The following is a 14154-nucleotide window of genomic DNA, read 5'->3' as shown; positions in this document are numbered from 1 at the left end:
CTTCAGTATTCACACCAGTGGTTTGGTATTGCCCCCCAGCTGCCAGAGGCCATCCTCTACCCATCACCAGTGCACTGATGAAAGCTCCAAGGAGCATAAACCCCAGGATCAATCCTTCAGTGATTGCCAAGGGAGCAAGGGCATTAGTGACACTCACTGCAGCCCTCCCACTGTTCAGATTTTCCACCCACACTCTTCTCCTCTTCCCCCGACCTCATAAATCCCCACTTTGCCAGTAAGGAGGCCATGGAACACCACATCCCAGACCTCAATAGCTCATGATAAAGGTCCCCCATTACCCTCCCCTTATCCACAGCCCATTGTTCCCAAAGCAGGAGGCAGGTCAGACAGGCATCACCTGCCCTTGGTAAATCCTGCCTGGCTTTCCCCATCCATAACACATGCCCAGGAGGTGTGCTACATCTTCTTCCTGGTATCAAGGTGAGAGAACAGAGCTCAGCTCTGGACAGATGATGTAGGGATAAGAAAAGGCAAGACAGGAGCCAGCAACAAATAGTGGCAGAGATAAGGGGCAGCCAGGAAAACTAACAGAGTCCTCAAAGGGACACCAGTGTCACCATCTTACCTTCCTTCACCAAACCACCCTCAGTGGAAAGCAGCAGAGGTGAGCTGGAAGGCTGGTACAGATGTCCCCTTGTTGAGGAATACCTCTGCTCCAGCAGAACAGTAGCTGGGCTTGCAAGGTGCAGTTAGAAATGCAGATGGAAGTGCAGACTGAGCTCTGTGTATGAGCCCAAGGCGAGAGGCTGTGAACTGCCAACATTTGGGATAGGAAAGGGCTGGAAGATGAGTGGTGCCAGACAGATATATGGACACAGAGACAGACACAGCAGGAGCTAGGAATTGCTGACCTTTTGGATAAGGAAAGAGAGGGGTGAAGAAAGCAAGGTGGATGGACATAGAGACAGGGCAGGAAAAGAGAACTGAGGAGGAGGAGCAAGGCTTGAGCACAAGCAGATGAGGGGATAAAAGCCCAAGGGTTTGTTTATTGGGCATCTCTCCTCAGAGGAACCATCTCGAGCTGTTTCTGTGTTACTATGTGTGAATAAATGGCTTTGTGGAACGAGACATCTGAGACTTTTCCATGGGAAACCAGCAACATGATGAGTGCCCATGGGCATCACCCCATGGTCCCACTGCCATCACCCACTGCTCACCCTGTGCTGGGCTCTCAACCGGCTGGCCACTGTCAGCACCAACCCCAGCAGCAGGTTCTTGTGTGAATGTCATCCTCATTGGGGTCTGCAGGGCACGTGGGGGCAGCGAGCAGGGGCCTCAGCAAACTGCAGGTCAGTGTGGGCCACACTCTGGGCCATGCAGGCAGCTGGGCAGCAGCAGCCCAGGAACCCAGTCCTGTTCTTCTCCATTGTGGTCAGGTGGCAAAGTGTGGCTAAGAACATACTGCATGGAGACACATCTTCATATGCAGAAAAGCAGAAGTAGTTGCTTTATTTGCAAAAAGTGTTGTTTTTTGTTTTTTTTTCCTGCATGTGTTCTCACTTTAGGGGCTGGGGAGTGAATAAGTTCCCTCCTGCTCAGCATCCTCTGTGTTCAGGTCCCCAAACTGTGAAGAGCCCAAGCCCATGCATACAAGCCACAGCAGGGCTACACTTCCCCCTCCCAGTTCTGCTAGGCTGACAGGCTGCACTGGCTGTGGGGACTTGGTCCTTTTGGCATGTGCTGGGAGGGAGTCCCAGTCAGATCTGTGCCAGAGCTGCAGGCTGCTGGAACAACCCAGTGGTCTATACCGAAACCAGAACAGCTTCTGGGACCAACCAACTCCAAATCAAGACCCAGCTGGCCTTTTAGGCTCTCACACATCACCCAGCCCCAAAACAAAGTGAGGGTGTTTGCTGGAACCTCCTCAGACTGGGCAGGCACCACCAAACAAGTTGCTGCCCAGCCCAAGTCCTCCATGGCACTGCAGAGGCCATGGGTCATCTCTCAGCAGCATGCCCCAAGAAACAAAAGCCCAGGCAAACACCTGATCAGAAATGCCAGAGTTTTCACAGGACCTGTGCCAGCCTGCACAAGAGCTGCTTCACGCTGCCGTTGGACCATGTTCCCATGGATTGCTTCCTTGGATTGCTGCTGGCTTCCAGCCACAGAGCAGCAGATGTAATTTCCCACTTGACAGTGATGCAACTGAGTCTGAGAGCTGGAAGATGCACCTCCATCCTACCACCCCCATACCCCAAAGCCAGCTGCAGTTATTGGCAGAATTTATTGGCAAAGTGCAGAGTTCTGGAGGGTAAAGAGGTCTGGGCCAGGAGGCAGCAGAGCCTGGGAATGCCCTGGGAATGCACTGAGGTCAGGCAGGGAACAGGGTGGTGGCACAGGCTGGGGGTCACCACAGCCATCAGGGCCTCACACAGCTGTAGGTGGTGTTTCCCCAGAGGAAGGCAGGAGATGAGGACTGGAGCCACTGCAGGGTGGCTGCTTTCTGCTTGCAGACCCATCTGAGGGCTTCCGTGCATGCACCACCTAAAAGTCCCAAGCCTGACACCCTGCCACAGGCCTGGAAGGACCTGGTGTAGCGCTGGAGTGGGAAGATCCTGCAAGGGAGAGATGGGCTGAGATGGGATGGACAGGAAGAACTGAGGCTGTCCTATCAGCAGCTCCTGCAGCCAGGGACCAGACACTGCACAGGGGAGAGTGGGGGAAAGCCCACTCTCCCCATGGAGCAGAACCACATGCCCTGATGCCCCCAGCCCCATCACTCACAAAGTACCCCCAGGTCAATGCTAGCAGGGCTCAGCACCAACCAGACTGGGACCCTGCTCTTGTAGGATCTCCTGCAGCCCCTCACACAGGCAGAGTGTGGGCACCAGGGACAGGCCCCTGCTAAAAACGCCCCTTCCCTAAAATGCCCCAATGCAGTCCTGGGAGGAAAAGAGGTGGCCAAAAGATGGATCACATCCCTGCATGCCTGTCCCTGCCACCACCTCAATTCCTGATGCTGGACCCTCAGGACGCCTAGCTGGGAACAAGCAGATAGCCTCACCCTTCCAGTGTGGTGCCATCCAGCCACTTCCAGTCAGACCTGATGCCATCCTGCTTCAGCCCCACGTGAAAGGCATCCAAGTTAGCTGTGCGCACCAGGAAAGCCTAACACAGGAGAGGACCCACGTGAGCCCCCTGGGGGGACATCCAGCCCAGCCACACCATCAGTGATGGGAGCTGTGCTGTATGGGCACAGCATTGCCAGCTCCCTGCCTGGAGGCTTTGCTGGGCTTTAGGCACATGGGCCAGGAAGCTGAGACAATGCTGAGTGGGGGTGACTGCTGAGGGACCGCGGGGTGGTCACCAGGACTGCCCAATGGTCACAGAGAGCTGGACAGGCCAGGCTGGGTGCACTCACCAGGGTGGTGTTGGCTTGGATGGTGACCAGCTGTGCCCCTCTGGAGCAGCAGTCCTCTCTGCTCTGCTCCCAGCTCTTTTTGGCAGAGGAGAAGTAGTAGCACTGCCCTGCATCCCAGAGCCAGCCAACCGGGCAAAACTGGCATGGCCCTGCACACCAGAAACACAGCAGGTGGGATGGGGCAGCTGGCAGGAGCTGCCACCAGCCCCCAGCCCAAGGGACCAGGAGGGTGACAGTGGGCAGTCATGCATCAGCCAACTGTATGTCTGCCTCACAGAGACCACTCTGCTCTAGCCTTCACTAGGGAGCCCAGCTCCAACCTTCCAGCCCCAGAGCCCCAGGAAGAGGGGATGGTTACAGGAATATGCAGGCAATGAGCAGAGTAGGGAGCTGCAGGTTTGGGGAGGCAATACAGACACAATTTCCAAAGTCCTGGGAACTCAGTTAAGGTTTCAGCTGCACCAGAAGCTGATGTCATCTGCACAGGGATGCTGGTGGCATCCATGATCCTGGTGCTGGTGTCGTGCCCAGGTAACACTGAGCCATCTGGGGTCATCGCTTCTAATGGGGTCCCAGGAGTTCAGCCTGTTCAGCAGTGCTGGGGCAGCTCTCCATGCCACAAGCCAGGGGACAGGCAGTAAAGGTGAAGGAATATATAGGGATTGAGCTCAGGGAAGCATCCTCGAGTATAGACAGATCCTACCGCTTGAAAGAAGCGGTAAGGCCCTCTCCAAACCTTACCCAGGAGCCCACCAGGCTCTCTTACCTTCTAGTGTGTGTTTCCCACAGCTGGGGCTCTCCTCTATACTCCAGGGACCATGTGTGCAGCTTGTTTGTTGTTGCACTAAATCTACAGCAGAAGAGCACAGATGTGTCCCAGCAGCTCTGGGCTCCTGCTCCCAACAGCACCCAGTGTCCTCTCCCACAGGACAGCCTCATGCAGGTGAGGTGTCCCTTGCTTTAGGTACACCAAGCCTGTCCAGGTCCTTGCAAATTTTGCTTGGGAGCCTTCCATGCAGGCTTTCAGGCAAAGTGCTGCTGTCTTTCAGTTTCAGTGCCAGCGCTGTGCCCCCTGCCCTTCTTTCACTGCCATGCGACAGAGTGGCTTTCCCCAAGCCCACGCTGTCGCCCCAGCTTCCTTTTCCAGCCACGTAGGTGGTGTCTTGTCTCACCAGTTTTCCTTCTTGCCCCAGAACCCTCAATGCCCTCAGCCCCAAGGAGAAGGACCTAGCTCCATGGGGAAGCTGCAGCTCAGCCTGTTACTACACAAGTGCCAGCCCTGACCCCAAGACCCCCTCCACAGAGATCTGGGCACTGGATGGCTGGTACTTACAGTGGAAACTCAGGCTGACAAGGATGATTTGTGCCAGCAGGAGCATCAGGGAGAGGAGACCCAGGCTGAGGGCTGCCCAGGACCAGGGCAGGCGCATTCGCTGCTGAGGAGCTGAGAAAAGGAGTTAACGTAGACTGGGGAGTGGGGGAGGGAGCAGTGGGGAACCTTGAGCCAGGAAATGTCTGTGAATCCCAGGTGGAATGTCAGGAGGCAGAGGGGGAGCCTGGGAAAAAGTGGGGGAGAGCCCATTTGCAGCAGCTTTGTCATCCTAGAAATTATCTCCCTGCATGCAAAGCTTGGGTGACAGAGCAGAGAGGGGAAACATCTGTGCTGTGGCAAGGGGGTGCAGCAGGCATTCCCTGCCCTTGAGCCCCTCCTGCCCCCCACCCCAAGAGCAGGCAGTCTTCAACAGGGCTGGAGAGGAGCTCTTTCAGAGAGGACACCCAAAAAGAGGGAGTGGGGGGAGCAGGTCTGGGAGGACATTTCTGGGGAAGGCAAGGGGCTGCAGGAGGGCAGGGAACCCACTGGGAGAGTTGGGGAGCCATTACCTGGAGTGGGGGGAAAGCGCAGGTCAGCATACATGACACCCTCTTCCATCCCTTCCAAGGTCTCCTGCTCTGCAGCCCACAGGGGCAGTGGCAACCCTTTCCAGCCCAACTTCTCAGACGGGTGTGATGCAAAATGGAAAGTGTCACTTCCTGGTGGGGTCCCCAGAGGCACCACCTGCAACAAAAGCACAGGGGGTTGTGGAACTACCAGACATTTGGGGCAAGGGGCAGCCCTGTTGAGGCCAGCATCCCAGCAGGAGGGGCCAGCACAGTCCTGGCTTTGGGGCAGCAAGCAGTGGGAATGGCTGCTGGCTCAAACATGCAGCCATGGCTGGGCTGGGCAGCCATGTCATGGAGTTGTAAAGACCTTAAAGGTCATCTCATTCCAAGCCCCCTGCCAAGAACAGGGACATCTTCCACTAGACCAGGTGGTTCAGAGCCCCATCCAATCTGGCTTTGAACACTGCCAGGGATGGGGCATCGACAGCTTCCCTGGGCAACTTGTGCCAGTGCCTCACCACCTTTGCAATAATTTCTTCCTAAAACAGGAAAAGCCATATGGGAAGCAGCTGAGGTCATTTTGTTTGCTCAAGCCTGGAGAAGAGAAGACTGAGGGGAGACCTCATCACAGTCTACAAGAGGAAGCAGCGGGGCAGACACTGATCTCTTCTCTCTGATCATCAGTGACAGGACCTGAGGGAACTGTGCCAGGAAAGGTTGAGGTTGAATATTAGGGAAAGATTTTTCACTCAGAGGGTGGTTGGGCGCTGGAACAGCCTCCCTACAGAAGTGATCACAGCACCAAGACTGACAGAGCTCAGGAAGTATTCGGACAATGTTCTCATTGGGGGATTGTTGGGGGTGTCCTGTGCAAGCCCAGGAGCTGGACTTTGATGATCCCAGAGGGTCCCTTCCAGCTCAGGATATTCTGAAATTCTATGATGAATATCTAACCTAAACCTGCCCTCTGACAGTCTGAAGCCATTCCTCCTCCTCCTATCACTACATATTCCTGTAAAAAGTCCCTCTCCAGCTCTCTTATAGTCCATCCGGTACTGGAAAGCTGCTTAAGGTCTCCCCAGAACTTTCTCTCCTCCAGGTCCAACAAGTGTGGCTCTCTCGGTCTGGTCTGACTAGGGACTGCACGGGAAGACTGGGTATCCTTGGGGCACAGGACACATTCCCACGTCCCTCTCTCCAAGGAGCAAGGCCACCGGGTGTTTGCTTACAAGCCACTTGCTTTGCGTGGGGCTGCAGCTGCATCTCAGCCCTGGAAAATGGGGGGTCTGGGCGCTCCTTCCCCCGCCCCAGCCTGCCGGGCTGCCGTGATGGCCATCCCTGCCGCGCCCTCCTACGGGGTAGCGGCAGAGCTCCCCGACCCCGGGAGCCTGCGGGCAGACAGCGACGGCTGCCGCTGGGGGAGGATATCTCGTCCAGGACTACGTTTCCCAGCGGCTCCTCCCGGGGCTGCACATGCTCGATGCGGCTCCCGGCGGCGCCCGGTGCGGCGCAGGGGCGGTCGGTGCGGTGCCGGTGCTGCTCCCGGTGCTGCTCCCGGTGCCGCTCCCGGTGCCGCTCCCGGTGCCGCTCCCGGTGCCACCGGCGGCGCGGCGCTCCCTGTGCACGGGTTCCCCGTGCAGTTCCCGGCGCGGTTCCCGGTGCGCCTCCCGGTGCCGCCCCCGGCGGGGCATCCTCCCGGGATCCTCGCTGGGGAGCGCAGGGTCCCCCCGGCCCGGCCCGGCAGCATGCCCCGCGGGCGGGCCTGGTCGCAGGCGGAGGTGGGCAGCCTGCTGTCGCTGGTGGGGGGCTCGGGGCAGGCCGCGCTGCTCATGGCCTCCACGTCGCGGCCCAACGAGGCGCTCTGGCGGCAGATCTCCCGCGGCCTGGCCGAGGCCGGCTACGAGCGCAGCGTGGCCCAGTGCCGCTCCAAGTGGAAGGCGCTCAAGCAGGCGTTCCACTCGGAGCGGGAGACGCGCCGCAGGGCGGGACACCACTCGGCCCGGCTGCCGCCGCACTACCGAGCCATGAAGAGCATCTGGAAGGCGGCCGGGCGGCCCGTCTTCGGCGAGCGGAGGATGCCAGGTGGGGACCGGGATGGGCGTGTGGGTTTGCGGGGTGGCTGGACTTGGTGGAGCGCTGGTGGACACCCGGGTCTGTTGATTGTGTTCTCTTCCCCCCTAGACGTGGTGAAGCTGCCCACCAGAAAGCGCAGGTCAGCCCTTGCCACACACTCTCCATCCTCACCAGAACCACCAGGTATCCGTGGGCTCATGTAGCCAGAGTAGGGCTTCTCCTGGCTGCGAGGTGGCAGACACTCCTCTTCCCCCAGTTACTGAAGCTGTTTTCTGCACCCCTTCACCTCCTTCTGCAGAGCACGACGTTGGCGGGGACACCCCCGGCACGCTGCTGTCACCGGTGCTGCAGTGTGCAAAGGACGAGCCAGAGAGTTGTAAGTACTGAGGTGCCCTGCTGCACTGGCTCGGCTGCCACGGCTCCAGCCCAAACCCATGCCAGCATGGGAATGGCAGGCTAAGAGGATCAGGGCATCCATCACATGTTCCTCCGCGGGGATGGTCAGTGATGGGTGTGTTTGGACTTCTGTCCCCGCAGGCTTTGGCTCCAAACCAGCCCCAGAGCATGTGGGGATGGGGCTTGCTGGGATAGGGCAAGAGGGGCTCTCAGCCTGAGGGCATGGCGAGACTGCTGGCTGCCCCATGGCAGATCATGAGGCAGGAGGTCTGGAAGGGGCAGTGGCCCTGGTACAGCACAGGGATCTCGTGGCTGGGGCATTGCAGGGCATGTGACTCCCTTTCCTTCAGCAGTTCCTGGCTCCTTACTTGCCCAGTAACACAATAAAGCTTCAGATGAGTTTGGGCTGTATGTGAGGGCCAGAGCTGCCTGCAGCTCTCCCGTCCTCCAGCCCACCCGTATGTGTATCCTGCACACCCCTCACGTTCCCAGGGATTTGGCTCTGAGGTGATGCAGGACACATCCCTGAGTCTGGTTTGTGTGGGCACCCTGGCCATTTTCCCACACTGGGTAACTACCTTCTGTCTCCCCAAATTCCCCCTGCAGTTTCAAGTGGATGTGGGATTCTCCTTCTCTTCCAATCCTAGTCTGTTGTGTAGCGTTGCTGCGCGCTGCTCCGCCGCTGCTGCCTTCCAGCCCAGAGGTGGCTGCATTGCAGTGGTGGGTGAGTGACTCCTGCTTTTGTACCTAGCTCTGAAATGCTTTGGGGCCCTGCAGGGCGCTCTGGAGCTGTGGCTAGGGCACGTCAGGCTGAGGGGCTGGCCGGGGCAAGCTGGGCAGACCCCAGGCTGGTGGTGATCCTCCAGCAGGTCCCTTCAGAAGGTGTATCTCTCCTCTCTGCTTTCTCCCAGCAGCTGGTGGGGACCAAATTACTGGAGTGCCACCCACATCCCCTGCCATGCCACGTAAGGCTTTTCTTGCCCTGCTCAGCCCAGTAAACCCCCTCAGCCCCACAAGCAGGGTCTGATATGGTTCTTGTTGCAGACACCAGTGGCTGCTTCCCTCACCTCTCCTTCCTGGGTGAGTACCATGCCCTGGCTACCATGCTTGTGTGCCCTGGGGCAGGAGGTGGCTGCAGCTCACAGGCTGTGTCTGCTCTCCTTCCAGGCTGTCACACTGATCTGAAGCAGGAAGGAGCTGAGGGAAAGGCCGGTAAGTGTCTGCAGCTTTGAGCAGGTTCTCGTGCTCCAGGGCACAGCTCCATCCTGTCCTGCCAGTGAGAAGGGCATGAATTCCCAGAGGCAGTGCCCTCCCAAGGCTCTGTGACATAGTCAGGCTAAATTTGGGGCTTGGGTGTCTCCATCACTATTGTTTCCTCCATGCCAAGCTTTCATGACAGGTTTTCCTGGTGAGACGTCCCTGGGGGTGGGAAGAGGAAACCGAATGCTGCCACTGGCTGCTGCAGCCACAGACTCCCACGGGACAGCAGCCATGAGTGAGCAGCCAGCAGCAGGTGAAGATGCATCAGACACAAGCTTGCATGGTGGGTGCTCCCTACATCTTTCTGACAGTCTCACAGGGAGCTCTCGGAGCCATGGTGAGGTGCCACTGACCCCTGTCTCACTGCAGGGTCTGGCGTGGCAGGCCTGCTCCAGAACGTCCAGCAGCTACTGGTGCAGATCCTGCAGACATCACGGCAGCAGCAGGCACTGCTGGAGAGCCTGGCCAGCGACACAGTCTCCCACCTTCACCTCCTCTCCCACAGCCTCGTGCAGGTGGGCGAAACCCTGCACCAACTCTTGCTACGGCCACAGACCTATCCTGGCCCTGTTGGCCACTACATCCCCCACGTGCCCCTTTTTGAGGGTGGCTCTGGAGTGCCCTGCTCCCCTGGTGCTCCCCACCCTTCTCCAGATCACAAAGAGGAGCCTCAGCTGTCCCCTGATGCCAGGTGCATCCCCCCATGAGTGCCACCATCACTGGTCCCAGGAGCAACAGCCTTGCTACAGAGCCATGGCACAAATCTTTATATCAGAGGTTCCAGATATTTTGAAAGTTTATACTAGAGAGACATTTTAATAAAATTAAAAATAGGTTTTCTGCCAGTGATGGCAACTGACCAATTCTTTCCCCCTCTCTGGGGAATGTTCCCCTTCTCACTTTCGAGATGAGCATGAGGGAAACTCAGCTATTTACAGACTCTGAGACACTCCCAAACCCACACAACGCGGGGCAGATGTACTTTTTCTACCCTTTACAGCAGAGCCTGGGGTGGGCATCACCAGCCAGGAAGCTCAGGCTGCATCCTTCTCCAAGGGAAGAGGGGTGGGTGATGCTGTGCTGAGGAAGCAGCATGTACAGCAGCTGTAGTGTCCAGGTCCTTGGCAGGTTTCTTCCAGGGGACAAGCTGGGACTTTCACAGCCTGTGCCATGGGCTTGCTACACACTCTGGTGAGGCCCTGCTGCTCCAGGAGGGATCTTCCTGCTTTAATACATGGATCACCATCAGGTAACAGCTGCAGACATGCCATGGCATATTGTGCCTAGAAGAGGGTCTCTGCTCTTTCCTGTACCCACCACCTTCACCAGTTCGTGCACATCCTGCACGGGGATGGGGCAATGTGCTGTCTGCCTCCAGAATCTCTTTTCCACGTCCATGGAGATGAAGTGTACAGCATGCAGACATCATGAAAATAGTCCTGCTATGCCAGATGCCACTTTCTGGAGTGCTGGCAGGTGGCCTGGCACTTCTCCTGGAAGAGAAGGGAGATCATGTAGAGGCCAGTCCATGCCAGATTAAGCCCAGCCAAGAAGGTGGACAAGCAGTCCATGTTGAAGCAGTCGTCATCCCATCTTGATATATGGATGATGGATCCACTGCCTGGATGCCATGCGTGACCTTCAGGGTGATGTTGCAGTAAATGTCCCAGCTAGATGTCCCTGAACTGCCCTTGCCACTGCACATCCTGGCCCATTGCCTGCCCCACCATCTTCAGTAGCTTGCCAGGACACCCCAGGTCTTCCAGGTGCACACACCAGCTGTCTGGAGCATCCCACATGTGGCCAATCCCACGTGGAGAGGGACCAGGGGCACAGTCACAGGGCCCAACAGCGAGGTGGCAGGGGACACGTGTCACAGCAGCAGTGAGCAAAAACATCGCAGCGAGCAACAACATCACAGCCCAGACATCATCTGGCAGGGGAGAAACGTGGGTGGGTAGTTCTGGGAAAGCCCATGACCCCTGCTGGTACCGTCCCTCATCCCATTCCAGCTGTGCACCTCGGGCCAGAGAGAAAGGCATGCCGCAGAGGCACGCTGGCCTCGTGATGCAGTGGGCAGAGAGCTGGGGTCTGCGGGGGCTGCTGGGAGCAGGGCCAGCCCTGGTGGGCATGATGCTCCCACCACTGCATACAAAACATGCTCTGTGCTCCCAAGCAGAAGCAGAAACCGCCTGGCTGCTGGCCAGCAGCTCTGGCCCCAAGCCTCACAGTGATGGGGCACTGCCTGCAAACATCTCTGCCCCAGATTTCTCTCCCTGGGACTTATCAGGATGGGCAAAGAAAAGAAAAAGCTGGGATCTCCGTTCCTGAGCCCTACTGCTTGCACTGGTGAAGTTGCAATGGTTGGGCTCTGGTTGCCCATGCTCCACACTTGCTGTGTTCCCCATCATTCCACTGATTGCCCTGTAGTGCTCCCAATCAGCCTGCTATGATCCCTGTCATCCCACCACACTCCCCAGCACCCTGGCTTGCTCTTTGCCATTCTGACAAGCTCCTCACTTGAGTTTACACCTACTCCTTCAGCCCTGGGGCACCGCAGCTCCATTCCTTCAGCTCTGGGGCGCTGGGGCAGTGGGGTGGGCTGTCCCCTCTCCGAGCAGGTCCCTGGCAGGACGGTGAAGGGCAGTGAGGAGTGCTCTGAGAGAGGGATGCAGCACCGAGCTGGCTGCTGAGGAGGGTGGTGTTGCAGCAGGGACTGGGGGTCGGGGGGTGTCCTGGGGGCTGCAAGTCAGGGGTGCATGGGATGGCACCAGAGATACAAGTGGGACACAGCGATGTGAGGTACTGGGAACTGGGAGTTTCAACGGAGTGTGCAACGGGACGCAGTGGGAGGTGCAGGGGGTCACAGCGAGGGGTGCACTGAAGGGGGCAGTGGGGGGTACAGTGAGGTGCAGGGGGTCACAATGAGAGATGCAGTGAGGGGTGTATTGAAGAGGCAGTGGAGGGACATGTGGGGATACAGTGAGGTGCAGGGGTTGCAGTGAGAGGCGCAGGGGGTTGCAGTGAAGAGCAGTGAGCGGCACTGAAGGTGCAGGGGTTGCAGTGAGAAGTGCAGGGGGTGCAGTGAGGGGTGCAGAGGTTGCAATGAGGGGTGCAGGAGGTGCAGTGAGAAGTGCAGGGGGTGCAGTGAGAGGCGCAGGGGGTTGCAGTGAGGGGTGCAGGGGGTTGCAGTGAGAGGTGCAGGGGGTGCAGTGAGAGGTTGCAGGGGTTGCAGTGAGAGGCGCAGGGGGTGCAGTAAGGAGTGCCGGGAGTTGCAATGAGGGGTGCAGGGGTTGCAGTGAGAGGTGCAGGGGTTGCAGTGAGGGGTGCAGGGGGTGCAGTGAGGGGTGCAGGGGGTGCAGTGAGAGGTGCAGGGGGTGCAGTGAGAGGTGCAGGGGGTTCAGTGAGGAGTGCCGGGAGTTGCAACGAGGGATGCCGGGGTGCAGCGGGGTGGCGGCGGGGCTGCAGAGCGATACAAAGGCGATGCACGGGCGCAGGCACCGCACTCTCCGGGCCGCAGCTCCCTGCCCGTCCGCGCGGGGGAAGCCTGGTCGGAGTGACAGCTCATCACCCAATAGGAACTCAGAAAGGAGAGACGGGCGGGTCTGGCCGGGCACGCCACCCAATCGCAGGGCGGGGGCGGGGCTCCATGACGTCACGGGCGGGCAGTCCCGGGGCGCCTGCGGGCGGGTTCGGTGCCTGGTCCGGCCCGGTCCGGCCCGCAGCGGTTGGGCCATCGCCGACCCGGCACGGTGTCCGCCCTGCCAAGGGGCTGGCCAGCGCTGCGCCCCTGGGGCTCTGTTCACCCCCCGGCTCTGGGCAGGCGTGCGGTGTCCTGCCAGGGCCAAGCACTCCCTGTGCCCGCCAAGCATCCAGGCTGCCGTGCTCCCCTCCAGCGGGGCTCCGGGCGGGGCCAGGAGCGGGGCTGCACCCCAGCCCCTTCCCAGCGAGCCCCGAGTCCTGGAATGCAGTGCCAGGTTCCAGCCAGCGTAACGGGCTGGCACAAGGGATGCAGGTGAGGAAGGCTCTGAGACAGACACAGCCGTCGCCTTTCCTGGCGTGTCCATCACAAGCCCTGCCTGGTGAGACCCTCCCCCTCCAGACACATGCAGTGCACTTGCAGGGCTGGAGTGACAGCCGGCAGAACACAGGAAAAAAGGATGGGCTTCTTCTAGGGTATGCAAGATTTTCTCCAGGCTAGAAATGCAAGTGAAAGCACCAGCACGTCTCAGTAGGATTTCAGTGTTGCTGTTTGGCGGCCCAGGGACCTTGAGGATGCTGCTCTGGGCAGCCTGGGCATACAACTCCTTCCACCTCTGACACACACAACAGCTTGCACAGGGCAGCTGAAGCCCAACAGCCAGCTGCCAGGGCAGCTAGAATGGATCCGGGGGATAGTGGAGGCTTGAGGGGAGGATTTTTCCCTGGTTTTGACCCGCTCCAGAACAAGTCAAAGCTGTACCTCTCTCCTGATCCTCTCCATCCTGCCTGGCCTGCCCCAGTCCACAGCCTATGTTTAATATCCAGAAGAATTAAGTAATGAAGTTGTTACCTGCCAGTGGCAGCAAGCTCTTTGCCCCTGTGCCGTGCTGTGACCTGGAGGTGTTGCTCTGTGCCCACTTGAGCCCAGTCCCATCTCACAAACCTGGGGTACAGGTAATGTACCCGAATGACTGCCCTGAGAGCAGCTTTGGGCTGTCTGTAGTTGGCTGCTAATAGCTGAATGCTCAGTCCTATGTCTTCCCCTCTGCATCAGCCACTCCACTTCTCTTTCCTGTCCCAAGGCTTGGGTGACCTGGTGAGGGGTGCACAGGCCCCCTGGCCACAGCTCACCCTGCAGCTGAGCTCTGATGGCCACCCTGATAAAGCCGCTGGCCACAGCAAAAGCATGAGCTATTAGGAACAGGATAAGGCTCCTGACCATTATGAAATCCTTCTCATCATCTCCAAATACTGAAAGAGAGGTTTGCCATGGTGTGACTCCACCCAGTGCACACACGGCTCCTGCACCCTTACACCTCTCCCTGTGCCAGTGGTCAGTGTAAACACCTCAGTTCTGTCTCCCAGGCTGCTGGGTGCTGCTGCCAGGGATGGCCCTGCAGCCCTCGGGCAGGGTGTCCAGAGGGATGGATGCCACTGGGCTCTCACAACCCAGCTGGCCT

The 14154-nt window shown here is 58.7% G+C and overlaps 2 protein-coding genes across 2 annotated transcripts; one reads left to right on the top strand and one right to left on the bottom strand.

Moving 5' to 3' along the window:
* The first annotated feature begins 6591 nt into the window (after window positions 1-6591).
* LOC130265498 (uncharacterized) lies at window positions 6592-9836 on the top strand. The gene is made up of 8 exons (XM_056514598.1): window positions 6592-7345; window positions 7445-7519; window positions 7635-7712; window positions 8644-8697; window positions 8777-8812; window positions 8900-8944; window positions 9132-9275; window positions 9362-9836. Exons 1-8 carry the CDS (start codon window positions 6592-6594, stop codon window positions 9697-9699), a joined length of 1524 nt encoding a protein of 507 aa, XP_056370573.1. The 3' UTR covers window positions 9700-9836.
* LOC130265497 (uncharacterized) lies at window positions 9765-12729 on the bottom strand. The gene is made up of 2 exons (XM_056514597.1): window positions 11513-12729; window positions 9765-10485 (listed from the first exon to the last, which is right to left on the bottom strand). The coding sequence occupies exon 1, from the start codon at window positions 12727-12729 to the stop codon at window positions 11563-11565; it is 1167 nt and encodes a 388-aa protein (XP_056370572.1). The 3' UTR covers window positions 9765-10485; window positions 11513-11562.
* Window positions 12730-14154: the final 1425 nt, after the last annotated feature.

Source organism: Oenanthe melanoleuca, chromosome Z (genome assembly GCF_029582105.1).
Source record: "Oenanthe melanoleuca isolate GR-GAL-2019-014 chromosome Z, OMel1.0, whole genome shotgun sequence".
Lineage (NCBI taxonomy): Eukaryota > Metazoa > Chordata > Aves > Passeriformes > Muscicapidae > Oenanthe > Oenanthe melanoleuca.
Note: the sequence above shows the minus strand (reverse complement) of the source record. Positions and strands in the feature narration are given on the sequence as shown.